This window comes from Hipposideros armiger, unplaced genomic scaffold (genome assembly GCF_001890085.2).
Source record: "Hipposideros armiger isolate ML-2016 unplaced genomic scaffold, ASM189008v1 scaffold_282, whole genome shotgun sequence".
NCBI classification, from domain to species: Eukaryota; Metazoa; Chordata; class Mammalia; order Chiroptera; family Hipposideridae; genus Hipposideros; species Hipposideros armiger.
The window spans coordinates 300435-312688 of NW_017731632.1; the positions used below are offsets into that span (position 1 = coordinate 300435).

The 12254-nt window shown below is 46.5% G+C and overlaps 1 protein-coding gene across 6 annotated transcripts in view; it reads right to left on the reverse strand.

Moving 5' to 3' along the window:
* The window catches only part of HTT (huntingtin), a 126980-nt gene that overhangs the window by 87511 nt on the left and 27215 nt on the right, over positions 1 to 12254 (reverse strand). For 3 of the 6 annotated variants that reach the window (XM_019657952.1, XM_019657956.1, XM_019657957.1), the window contains exons 4-11: positions 12016 to 12075; positions 11558 to 11637; positions 9794 to 9932; positions 7389 to 7530; positions 6551 to 6729; positions 4904 to 5108; positions 3496 to 3543; positions 593 to 673 (exon numbers count right to left, since the gene is read on the reverse strand). In XM_019657952.1, the coding sequence (XP_019513497.1) occupies positions 593 to 673; positions 3496 to 3543; positions 4904 to 5108; positions 6551 to 6729; positions 7389 to 7530; positions 9794 to 9932; positions 11558 to 11637; positions 12016 to 12075 (934 nt within the window). The remainder of the gene's footprint in view (positions 1 to 592; positions 674 to 3495; positions 3544 to 4903; positions 5109 to 6550; positions 6730 to 7388; positions 7531 to 9793; positions 9933 to 11557; positions 11638 to 12015; positions 12076 to 12254) is intronic. The other 3 variants (XM_019657953.1, XM_019657954.1, XM_019657955.1) reach the window with 3 other exon arrangements.

Here is a 12254-nt window from a genome sequence, read left to right on the forward strand (position 1 = left end):
TTTATAATGCTGTAGGCAGCTGTCTTTTTTGTTGTTTTAACTTTATTTCTGTAATTAGAAATCAGTTTCTATTTTGTAAAATAAATGATTAATAATCACCACAGGGGTTATTCAGATTTTCATCCCCAAATATTTTAGCCTTATTTTCCATTATCTAAAAATATTCTTTTGGATAGGATTATGTTGTACAACCCAAACCACCCTCATTTAACCCAATTATTAGTATCTTAGTCAATACTCATCATTTATAAGGGGAATAGAGAACTTAGTTAGATAACTCTCTGTAAACAAACAGAATTCTCCCAATTTAAATTATACACAGACAACTTTTAACCCCGTCTTTCCCCTCCCAAACCGGAGAGTTCATGAGACACTTTTACCCACTACCCCTACTCAAGGAGTATGAACCTAATTTTAAAACAGCCTAAACCAAGGAAAACAGCAAATATTTGATACAAGAAGACACGTTTCAGAGTAAACATTCTAGAGGAGCCCGAGTTATCCACCAGGAGCAGGTGCAGTGAGGGCAGGACAGGCAGAAGTGGATCCAGCAGAGGACGCAGGATGGCGCCACTGCCACCCCGAGAACTACCTGCAAAGGCTGGGCTGCCGGCCTCCGACCTGGACTCGGAGTCGTCCTCCAAGGCCGCTGCTTCTCCGAAGAGCACTTTCCCTAGGAAATGACGCAGCAGGAGACCTTTAAGCTCGCCAAAAGGAAGGCCTTGGACAACCAAACCATCTCAGTCTGAGTGCAAACTCACCAGCATACCGATTCCCCTCTCACACAGGTTATCATGCTATTTAAACATTTTAGCGCCTCTAGAGTGCTAAACACAAAGAATGCAGAGATATTACAGAGCATTATTCAAATCAATAGACCTTTGTGGAAAAAAGTTTAAAGCAATAATTCTCAAGCTGTGCCAAAGTATTTTAATAATTACTAAATATGTATTGACTTAAGATGACTGTTAGTGATAAATAATTCATATTACTATTTAGTTTTAAAAATGGTAAGTTATGGCCAGAACCAATTCTACTGGGTTGTTGGAAAAGTCATGACGCATTTTTGCAACAAAAAACATAGAAAAAATACGCCATGACTCTTCCAACAACCCAATATTAGCCCTTGGGATATTCATGTCATATCTGCAATGGCACATCAGAATTTATATATAAAACTTTTACACCTTAAAGTCACTTTTATTTTATTATCTTTTCATTTGCTGGATTCTATGGCTGATAATCAGAACTCAAGCACTATATGATCTAGGAGGATGGAATAATATTTCATCTTTTGCAAAGTCCTAAAACTACATTTTAGCTTATGGTTTCCAAACTATGATTTAACTGGACTCATTAAATCTTATGGTTACATTATATATAAATGTCATTAAGTGACACTGTCAAAATAATTATTGGCAACTTCTAATTTCACAGCTCTTCAAAGGCCAGGTCACAGGTTTAACAACTTCCAAAACTCTACACTGATGTGACATTAAAGGCAAAAAAAAGCAAAGAAAACCCAAATTTAGATCAAACTGACATAGGACTTAAGTTTATCTGCTAAATAATTCTTTATTACAGAACAAGCAGTTTACCCTGAGAAAGCAGATACCCCCGCCCCTCCTCCCCCATGAGCTCAGGTGCTAAGAAGCACTCTGCCCCCCAAATCAGCAGTCAGTATCTGGAGGAGGGGAAGCGGGGAGCAACCACTGCCAGAGAAGCGATGCCAGGCCACACACGCCCAGCCTCACCTGACCCTACATCCAGCAACTCTGCTTTTACCTCTCTTATATAGCGGCAGATCTCACTTAAAAAAAACAGTAATTTTGAGGCTATAACAAAAGTTTGAAAACCACAGCTCTAAATGAAAATCAAAACACTGGAAAGATAAGAGACTGAGGACATCATATCCCATGTCCTGGCCAGAAAAAAACAAAACAGCTCATGTCAAGCACGTGACTCGGCCATCACTGGAAACAAACACAACAAGCATCGGAGTCACTTAGTCACGTGCCCGAAAATCGCCTCCAGATTCAATAGAGAGACTAGCTTTTCCTGGAATCTCTCTCGAATAATCTCAGTGTTTCACCAAATTCTGACAGTTGATTAAGTATCCCACACTGTGATGGCCCAAATATTACTGCTTCTAAGTTCTTCTAGGAAATGTTTACTTAACTTGGTCAAGGCTAGAATGTTATTCCTGTTAATATCCCATTCAATACTGCAAATATTAGGCAGCAGGCTCGCAAACACTCAACTCATGACACAAAAAAGATTAGTATGCTGTACATCAATTAACCTCTATAAAAAAAGAATTAGTCAGGCCGGCCGAGTGGCGCGTTGCTTAAGAGCTGGCTTGGGATGCCAGAGGGCCCCAGTTCGGATTCCACATATGAGGGCCAGTGACACTGCCCTCTACAGCTAAGATGCTGAACAACAGCTCAACCTGGAGCTGGGATGCCATGAGTCGCCGGCGACAGCGTATGCTGCAGCCCCTGCTGCAGTGGGTTGCCATGGGCTATACCGTGTGTAGCCAGCAGCCAGCTTGAGCGGCCAGCAGCCGCAGTGAGCGGCCACCCAGAAGCCGGCAACTGATCTGCCTCGCCTAGGAAGAGCGCAATGATGGTGCCAACTTGGGCCAGTGAAGCATCATCCTCCACAACTAGACTGAAGAACAAAACGACAGCAACTTGTCTGTTCCCCTTCCCCCAATTCCCCAGCGCTGTTTCCATCCCCCAATTCCCCAATAGAAATCTTAAAAAAAAAAAAAAAGAATTAGTCTTGTAATATTTCATAATACAAAATGACAGCAACTATTTCCTATGGAAACCTACACTGGAAAAGAAAATAATGACTGGTGTTGCAAGGTGACAATGTGTACCGACACTATCAGATTATGTCAGAAATACTTTGATCCAATAAGAAGAAATTAATTGCATCAGAACACTCTGGAAGCTACAAAGCTAGATACAGCTGAAAATTATAACCAGGCCCAAATTAACTGAATAATTTACCAGACATTATTCCTGACTAACATTAAACAAATTTACCGGGGAGGTAAGTTATCTTATAAAATATGACACATTCCCTAAAGCAGGAGTAGGCAGGCTGCAGCTTGCCTACTTCTGTGACCACTGGACGCAGCCACATCCATTAGCTCAGAGTTTATTGTCCATGGCTGCCTTCCTGCCACAGGACAGAGCCGAAAGTTGCAAAGGAGACAGTAAGGCCCACAGGGCTAAAACATGCACGACCTGGCCCTTTACAGAAAAAGTTTGCTGACCCCTGACCTAAAACATTAGAAACTTATAACAAAGCAATTCTGATACACAAGCAATTTTTAAAAGCCACCCTACTAGGCATATTCAATTCCAGCAACATTTAGACATATAATGAATCACTCTGCTGAGAAGACATATAGCACAGTTGATTGCATTATGGAAATACAGAAAAATCAGTAAGATTAAAAATTCTGATTTCTGAAATAATCACCTTTTTGTTTTCTTGAAAGGACAGGGCTGCATGAAGAACCCCCTCCAGCTGCAAATCACAGAAAATGACAGATGAAAGTAAGGTAACAAGCTGCTGAATTCCAGAAGGAATTAGAAAATTCAAAAAGCTTGATTCAACTTTAAAATTAGAGCATATGTGAACATATTCCCATAGGCAGTGCTTAAGCACCATAGTGCAACACTTGAATTTCGACAGGAAAATACTCAAATACACAGTTTTAAAAATATGGCCAAAAACGTCACAAGAGCTCAAATAAAGTGCATTTAAAAAGCCAAATTAAAAGCATCAGAAATCTCAGATTATGTGGTCAACTAATAATCAAATGTAAGTTTCCATTAGAAACGATCATTAGAAATGAGTATTTCAGCAACTGTTTGTAAGGCATGCAATCCGTAGGGGAAATGATTCTTCAGGACCAAGGACACTGAACAGACATACCGTGTTTCCCCAAAAATAAGACCTAAGTGGAAAATAAGCCCTAGCATGATTTTTCAGGATGCTCGTAATGTAAGTCCTACCCCAAACATAAGCCCCAGTTAAGATCGTCAGCCAGACATGACTGTTTGAGTAAATGTAGATTTCTGTACATGAATAAATGAATAAGTGTAGATTGTTGGAGCAAAAATTAAAAAAAGACCAGGTCTTATTTTCAGGGAAACATGGTAGTAATATTTTCTGCTCATGGTTTAGGAACATTTATGTTAAAGGAAGCAGCAATCAGACAAATGACTCAAAGTCTGTCTCGTGTGTGGCACCACACTGCACGCACGCATGCTGCACTAAACCGACCACACTGCTCAGGGCCCAGGACAGGCCATGAGTGCCAGAAGCCTCCTCACTGCCACACTCGGTCCCCAGGCTGCGATGCAGGGCTCCCCATCTATTTCAGTGCCCAAGGGGCGACTCCATGCCAGATGGGGCCCACTCGCTGTGTGCAGGAAAAGCAGTGGTCGGTGTGCAACAGCACAGGATGGTGGGGTCAGGGCCCAACCCCGAAAGCACACAGGAGAAGGGCACAGACCAGGCACAGGAGGCGCCCAGAGGAGGAACGGGCAGTCAGGACAGCAAATAGGACCGGGGAGCAGAAAGAAACTCGAAAATCCCTAGGGAGACCTGAAGGTGCCATCTCCGGCAAAGTGACAGAGATGACAGGTCCTAGAGGCACCTTCCCCACGCGGAGGCGGCCGAGTCAGAGCTGACCTCACTTTGCCACTGCACCTTCTACGTGTCAGTTCTTCCGCTTGTAGACTATACGGCCGCTACCTGAGCTGTTAACTGTTGGAATTGGAGATATAAGCTTCCTGGCACAGTGCTGGCCCGTGACTCCAGAGGGTAACTAGCGTTCCTGCAGGGTCAGCTGGAAGAGTCGCCCTTCCTGACCACTCACCTATAAGTTCCACAATACTGCCGCTGCGGCTCCGGCAACCTGGCCGCTCACGGGTGGTAGGCAGCTGTGCGAGGCCGCCGGCTGTGGTCAGGGCCTGCAGGAGGTCCGGGGGAGGGGTCCTGAAGAGCTGCTGCAGGAGCTCCAAGGCGCCAGTCACCACATTGTGGTCCTGGTGCTGCGTGTAATGCAAGGTCAACTCGTACACCTGCAGACAGAAAACACACGTGGCACCGCAAGCTTCTTAAAGTGTGTGCTAGGTCTCCCTTTGTTTTTGATAGGCTTATGTTGGCAAAATTTATGCTTTAATTTCTGCCCCTTAAAATTTCTCTTTCACTTCTACCACTGTGATCACTAGCTTCCATGTTGCTTTCTAAATTCCCAGGACGTTTTTCATTGTTATATTAATTCCTTAAACGTAAGTAGGGCATTTCCACAAAAGCAGATCTCCGTCTCGCTACACTGGTGACCAGAACAGGGGCAATAAAGCTCAATACTCACTGGATGCGATTACTCTGACACACATTTAATAAGCAAGAGCCACTGTCATGAGTGCCACTGAGAAACAGTTTCCAACCATTTTAAAGGCATTATCTCAAATTTGATGAGTGCTTATGATACTGTATCACATAATACAGACGTAATGAATTTACCCCTTTTCCATTTAATTAGAGTTGCCAGATAAAGTACAGAGCACCCAGTTAAATCTGAATTTCAGATAAACAACAAATAATTTTGCAGTATAGTATGTCTCGTGATTTCAGGCACACTTACAAACAAAATTATTCATGATTTATCTGAAATTCAAATTTAACTGGCACGCTGTTATTTTTATTTCCAGAGTTGGGCAGCCCGACCTTTAACATCATAAAAGTAACACAAATTAAAAAAAAGAGACAGTATAGAAGGGTATAAAATAAAAGTCTCAGCTGTAGCTACTTTTAATCACTTATTTTTAGTTCTTCTGGTGGAAAGCCCCCTAACTCAAGGTGACAGGTCCGCAAACCGCAGTCCTCAGCAAACCTGGCCTGCCGCCTGTTTGTGTGCACAAGTGTCACAGAGCGCGGCCATGTCTGTGTTTATCGTCTGTGGCTGCTGTGCACTGGCTCCTCCCAGATGGTCAGCCTACGCCTAGATGTGTGAGGCCGACTACTGTGAACGCACTAACTATGCACTGACTTACTGCCTTCGCCTCACCTGCACCCCCAAATTCTGTCAGCAACATCATCACTTTCATGTTACCAGGGCTGACATTTACACACTCGTGTGGGCATTAAATCACATGTGCTTTGCCTAGAAGTTGAGTCTAAAACTGAATGAAAAACCAGTACGCACCTTACCATGTGTACAAACATGGCTGAGGGGGAGCACAGCTCACGTGCCCTGATTTGAGGAACGGGGAACAGTGTTCTCTGTGCCAGGCAGGGCCCTGCGGGGTTTATGTAACACTCTCGGTAGCCTTATGAGAGCTTACTTACTCTCATTTCACTCTGGTGTGACTGCCACACGGAGGTCACATAGCCAGGGGTTGTGACCTAGGATCTGAACCAGGCGGTTTGGCTCCAGAGTCTGTGCTCTCAGCCCTTGGAGCTGGCTCTCCAGGTCGCCGTCACTTACGTATTGGCACGAGGTCAAGTCAGGGGCTCCTACCTGGACCAGCTGTTCTGTCGAGGGAGAGACTTCCATTTCTTTCCGAGTCACCCCGAAGCTGCCTTTCAGGCTCGTGTCCTTGACTTGCTGCTGCAGCAAGGGCACCAAGTACCTCAGAGTGAGCAGCACCCCAAGAACCAGGAGGGTGGGGTGCTCATCCTCAACAGGAACCAGCAGACCTGGAAAGGCAGCCACCAACCAGGTTTCTTAACACCTGCCGGGCTGCTCGGAGACTCACATTAAAACACAGTGCTCCCCAGCAGAACCCTATCTGAGGCTGACAATGAGAGAGAAAGATGGCACAGACAGCACTGTGTACATGTGTATCCTGCTGGGGCCAATCTCCAGGGGTGGCTCTGAAGGGTACCCTTCCACCCTTAGCTCAGCAAGGCCTTTACAGTGTCTTATGGCATTTGCAAGGCCAGTGGTTCCTTCCTATCAAATGGCCATACGTGCCCCTCGGCATCTGCTCGTGTTGGTTTCCACAACCCCCCGTGCACAGGACACATCGCCAGCAGACCTGCAACCATGCAGAGAACCTGCAGGGCCTCAGCAACTCAGCACTCCGAGCCACCACGTCCCACTGTGCAGTTTGGCAGCACGAGAGCCAGGCCCAGGAAGGCAGTGAGGCGGCAGGCTGGGCACAAAGGAGCAGCAGCTTGTCCCCATCCTCACAGACCCACGTGGGTTCCCATTTACGGGTCAGCCAGCGCCCAAGGGCGTGGTCTGGAAGCTGAGGGATTGCCTGATTTTAAACAATTTCAAAGGTCTGCTCCGAGTAAATGCTGGAGACTGCCACACATGCGTGGGGAAAAGCATACCGCTATCCGCAGCTCACCTATGAGCACGTTTAGGAGCCAGCTGTAAAAGTACTGCGTCCTCCTGGAGTGCTGGCACACGCTGACCGCGGAGCCCGCCGCCGTCCGCCGAATGGTCGGGGAGCTTGACTTCAGGTTCGCTATGAAAGCCTTTAGCAGAACCTATGGAAGCAAGAACCCCAATGGGCAGAAAAGGAGGCTCCTGTGAAGCTTCTCAGGTGCTTCGTGAAACAGCTCGCCCCGAATCCTTACAGAGCGCGACTTATCAGCAATTTGAGACCTTTCTACGCTGAACAGAAAGAAGCACCCAAATCTGGGGGATTCCAGAGCAGTCTGCGAACACGTGGTCTATCTGCTGCCTGGTAAACTGCCAGTCGGGACTTGCTGGCGCCAGTGTCCTCCACACCAGTGGAGGCCTTAGTGCTGGAAAAGCTGAACCCACAGTATTCAGGGACAGGCTCAGTAAATGACACTGTGAAATAAGTGCCGTAAAAAGACAAATGGAAAACAATGAGGCCAAGGAGAGCACTGTCCCACTACAGCCGCGTGCCAGCCTCAGGGCTAGAAGACACGCGCCTGAACTGAACTGTGCCGCATACTGCGCTGCTCACACCGTTTTCCTAAGAAACACAGGACAGACATGGTCCCTGGGGCCAGGACAGCCTAGAGGAGGGCTGCGCAACTCTAACCTGGCCACTGAAGCCTCAGCAACAGCCCAAGCGTGGACCGGCCACAGCCCAGCTGCCTGCGTCTCGTGATGTCACCTACTATCCGTTCCCACTGCTCTAAACATGTACAGTTCAGCACACGCGGAGCACGCTGATGGAGTCGGGGATGCAGAGTCAGGGACGCCATTAGGTCCCCCCACTGGGGGTGTGACCCCAGGCAAACCAGCATCCAATTAACACACTGGGTCTGCCTTAGAAACAGTTTCTCCCTAACAGTGTGGTTAGCAAAAGCCGGTTCTCGGAGCTTCCTCAACTCGCAGTGAGCTCACAGTAGATCTCTAAAGCCAGAGAGGTGAAGGCCCAGACCCCCGGCCACAGACGCCCCATGGTCGGTGGCCTCCAGTTCCTCCCCAGAGACATCACCCAGTCAAATTATCTCTGACAAAGCTTTTCTTTTTAGCTCCAAGAAAAGATGCTGGCCTCTCAAAGAGCTCCTTTGAGTGAAAACACACAAACATATTACTGAAATAGGAAATTAAGAATCATTCTGTATTAGTCCAAACTTCTAAATACAGTGAAAGCTAAGCATCATTCTGACATCAGCCCATTGGTGAACCTAAACAGTCTGGAATAATAAATAATAAACCTGAATGAGAGCTCAAGGGAGCCTTCTCAGGTCCAAATCCCACAACCCTGAGAATGCCTCATACAAGGCAGCTGGCAGGACCGAGACCCAACAAGGGAGCAAGCCTAGGGAGATACAGACGCAGCACCCAGGAATGAGGCATCCAACGGGGCAGCAGCCAGAGGGATTCCCAGGATGACAGCAGGGAAGAGTCCTGCGGCGCGACTGTGTGACAGACCTAGAGAGCATCCTGACTGGGCCTGAGCAGCTGCCAGACAGCTCTAAGACTGGGGACTCTCATGGGGAAATGATCCAGTAAATGATCTGTCTTGTGGAAACTACTGAGATACAGTTTACAAAGCAGCTGGAAGGTACGAGAAGATGCAAATGGCCAAAGAGTAATACGCAAGGGGAAAAAAGGCAATTATTAACTCCAGAATAACCCAAAAGTTGTACAAAGAAATCGAATCACAGCACAGGACACAGCTGGATGTGGCTATTTACTGAGGCCTAATAATACACACCCTGAACAGTGATGCGACTACAGTGAGAGGATGGGGGGTGGCAGAGCTCTAGTCATCTCTTCCGCAGTTAAAAATCCAAAACCAGCAGGATTTGGAAATGTGGAGGGAAATACCAAGAGACACCAACACAGTGCTGACCCACAAAATGTGGAGCCCTCAGGCCCTGAGGAGGGTCACAACTCCTGGACATTATGAACGAGACACTACGGCGGGCCGGAAGGCTGCTGGTCGGGGTACAGAACAAGCAGGAAGTCCGGTGATCCGCGGGAGCGGCAGGGCGCTTGACCCGCAGGACACGCAGTGCTGGGACCATGGCCCCTCCTCAGCCAGGGCACAGAGCCAGCCTAGTCCACCAAAAACCAGTCTGCTCTGCAACACCGCCTTCTGAGTTTGCGTGTATGAACCAGCCCCATCTCACTCCTCACCCACGGTCAGAAAGCACAAGTAGAAAGAAGCTCTCAGTGAGCCTCGAAATAACACGGTAGACTCCAACCTAAATCGTGCAGCGTGGCAGACGGCAGGAAGTACTCTCACACGACAGCCTATCCAAAAGCCCGAACGCCCCACCGGACGCATTCTCATGCTGTGACTCGGCATAACAATCGTACCTTAATTTCATTGTCGTTTGCAAAGTTGCCAAAAGCAGCCATAATTTTGGGTATGGCTGCAGCCACGGTCTCCTGAACAGATTCCTCGGGTCTCTTGCTTGTTCGAGTCAGGCAAGGCAAAAGGTTTACCAGGTAAGGCCTGCGTGGGGAGACGAGCACAGTTACTCTGCCAGGTCTACTCCAATGAGGAACAGCAGCAGTTAGTTTAGAACCTGCTGGAGAAAAGCCAGCTCCATATGCCAAACAGTCTGCAATGGCAAGGGGACGAGCCCAGCTCAAAGAACGGGGGACTAAAGCACATGAAGTTCAAATGCTGGGAGATGCTCAGCCTTCGTTTCTCCTGTAACCTGAGGACTCTAAAAGCTTGTCTTAAAAACTGTAAGTTATTAAGATATTCATATTTTAAATGAGGAGATAACACAGAATATAAGAAAACACCACTTTAAAAATAAATGTTAAGAAATGAGAATAAAGCTGTCTTGGAAAAGCAGTGTTACATTTTTTTCGTCTTCAAACGAACTAAGGCCTTAGAGATGAGACTTCTCTCTAGAGAGAAAGAGCAGGCCATGCAGGGCTGAGAGGAGCGACTCCCAGGACAGACAAGTTGAAGCACGAGAATCCTGGACCCATGGTGAATGCGGTCAGCGCTGCGACAGCAGAGAAGGAACAGCAGGTCCACACCCATTAGTGAGGCCGGACCACCTTTCTAAGAAGGCGACCTCTGGGCCCAGGTCAGAGGGAGAAAACTAAACCAGCCATCAAGAGGAAGAGAACCCTGACTTTTGGAAGTCAAATTGGGCCAATGAGTCCACGGAGAGTGCCTAAGGTGCCAGGGCCATCGGGGCATGACCTCCGCAGGCCAGGGTAAAGGAGTCTGATTTCATGTGAACAGCTCTGGAAAATGAGTAAAGGGTTCAAGGCAATGAACAGACCCAGTCATGTTTTTTTAAGGTCACTTTGGTTGCTCTGTGGAGAACTTGAGATGTACTACTTGAGAAATATAACAAATTTTTCAAAATAAGGATAGGAAAAGCAAAAGGCTGTATAAAAAGAAATTTCCTTAGTGATTGTATCTCAACAGCCATATAAGATTCTTATTAAACTCCAACTGGATGGAATAAATCCATGTTTCGTATTAATAGGGAGGGTTTGGGCCACCCCACCAGTGCCTCAGGGACCTGCAGCCAAGGGTCTGTGGCCATCAGTACGCTTTGCCAGTTAAGCAGAGAAGGAAGGCGTTGGAAACTGTGGTCCTTCTTTTGTTTGCCAATTCATTCAGATAGAACTGTTTCAACTTGTCAGAACTTTATTCAGTTTAACGTTCACACTTTTAACTCAGGTAACAGACCAAGGCATGTATTTCTATAATTCTTACACTAAACAGTGATGAAGCTGAAACCCAACCTCCAGCCATTTGACTGGAAGGTCAGCAACTACCACGTGCAGACAGACAGTTCCCAGTGTTGGGCTGCAGTGCAGGACAGACAGGAAGACCCTGCTGTTCCCAGCGGGGAGGGTGGGACAGAAAATGAATGCGCTCACTCATCAAGTGCGACAGTATTTCTGAGAGGGTAAGTGCTACAAGGAAAAATAAACAGGACGGCACCAACTGCGACTGGAGGGGCAGAGGTGGGCGGCTTGAGACAGAGCACAGGAAAGAGCTGTGAAGAAGTAGCGTCTGAGCTGAGATGGACAGGATCCCAGGGGCTGGCCCCCCACCAAAATAATGGCAATACTCATCATCATCCAGAGTGTACAACATACCTGCACTTCTGAGGCCGGACCAGGTGAGCCAGCTCAGCGAACCTCCACAGGGCGGCACGCAGGCTCCGAGCAGCACCATTCTGAGAGGATTTAACGAGCGGTGTGTTACGTTCAAGTCACAGACACTAGTCACCAAGATGACTTCATATAAACAAAAGCTTTTTGTTCACTGGTAATTTCTAGTTTTAAACAAAAGGCCATTTAAATGTTTAACTACTTTAGAAATTTTAAGGGCTAGTGGGCGTAATTATGAAGATACAAAAAAAAAATTACCATTTTAAATTCCCATCTCATCTAATACATAATGAAGAATAACCTTTTGAAGAAAAGTAAAATAAAGTCTACCGAACAGCTTTTCCTTCTAACATTTTTACTTACTAAACATAAGGTAAAATCTCATATACTGCTCAATACATTGAAAGTACCATCTTTTTCAATAATGGAAAATAAAGGTTTACCTTTTTAATTTCCTTATAGAGCTCTAACTGTAACCTTGGAAGATTCGAGTCCATCAAAGCCTACAAGAAAACACAAGAGAGCTGGTCATGGGGGACGCAGTCCATTAGCAGTTCTAAAGAAAGCTAAAACGCAGCTTCAATTTCCATCTTGGGGCAAAGTAGAATTTAACAGCAACTAAACTGAGAGCCTATTCGTTAAGAAAAAAAGCATACATATGCAGGAAGTTACTGGATAAACC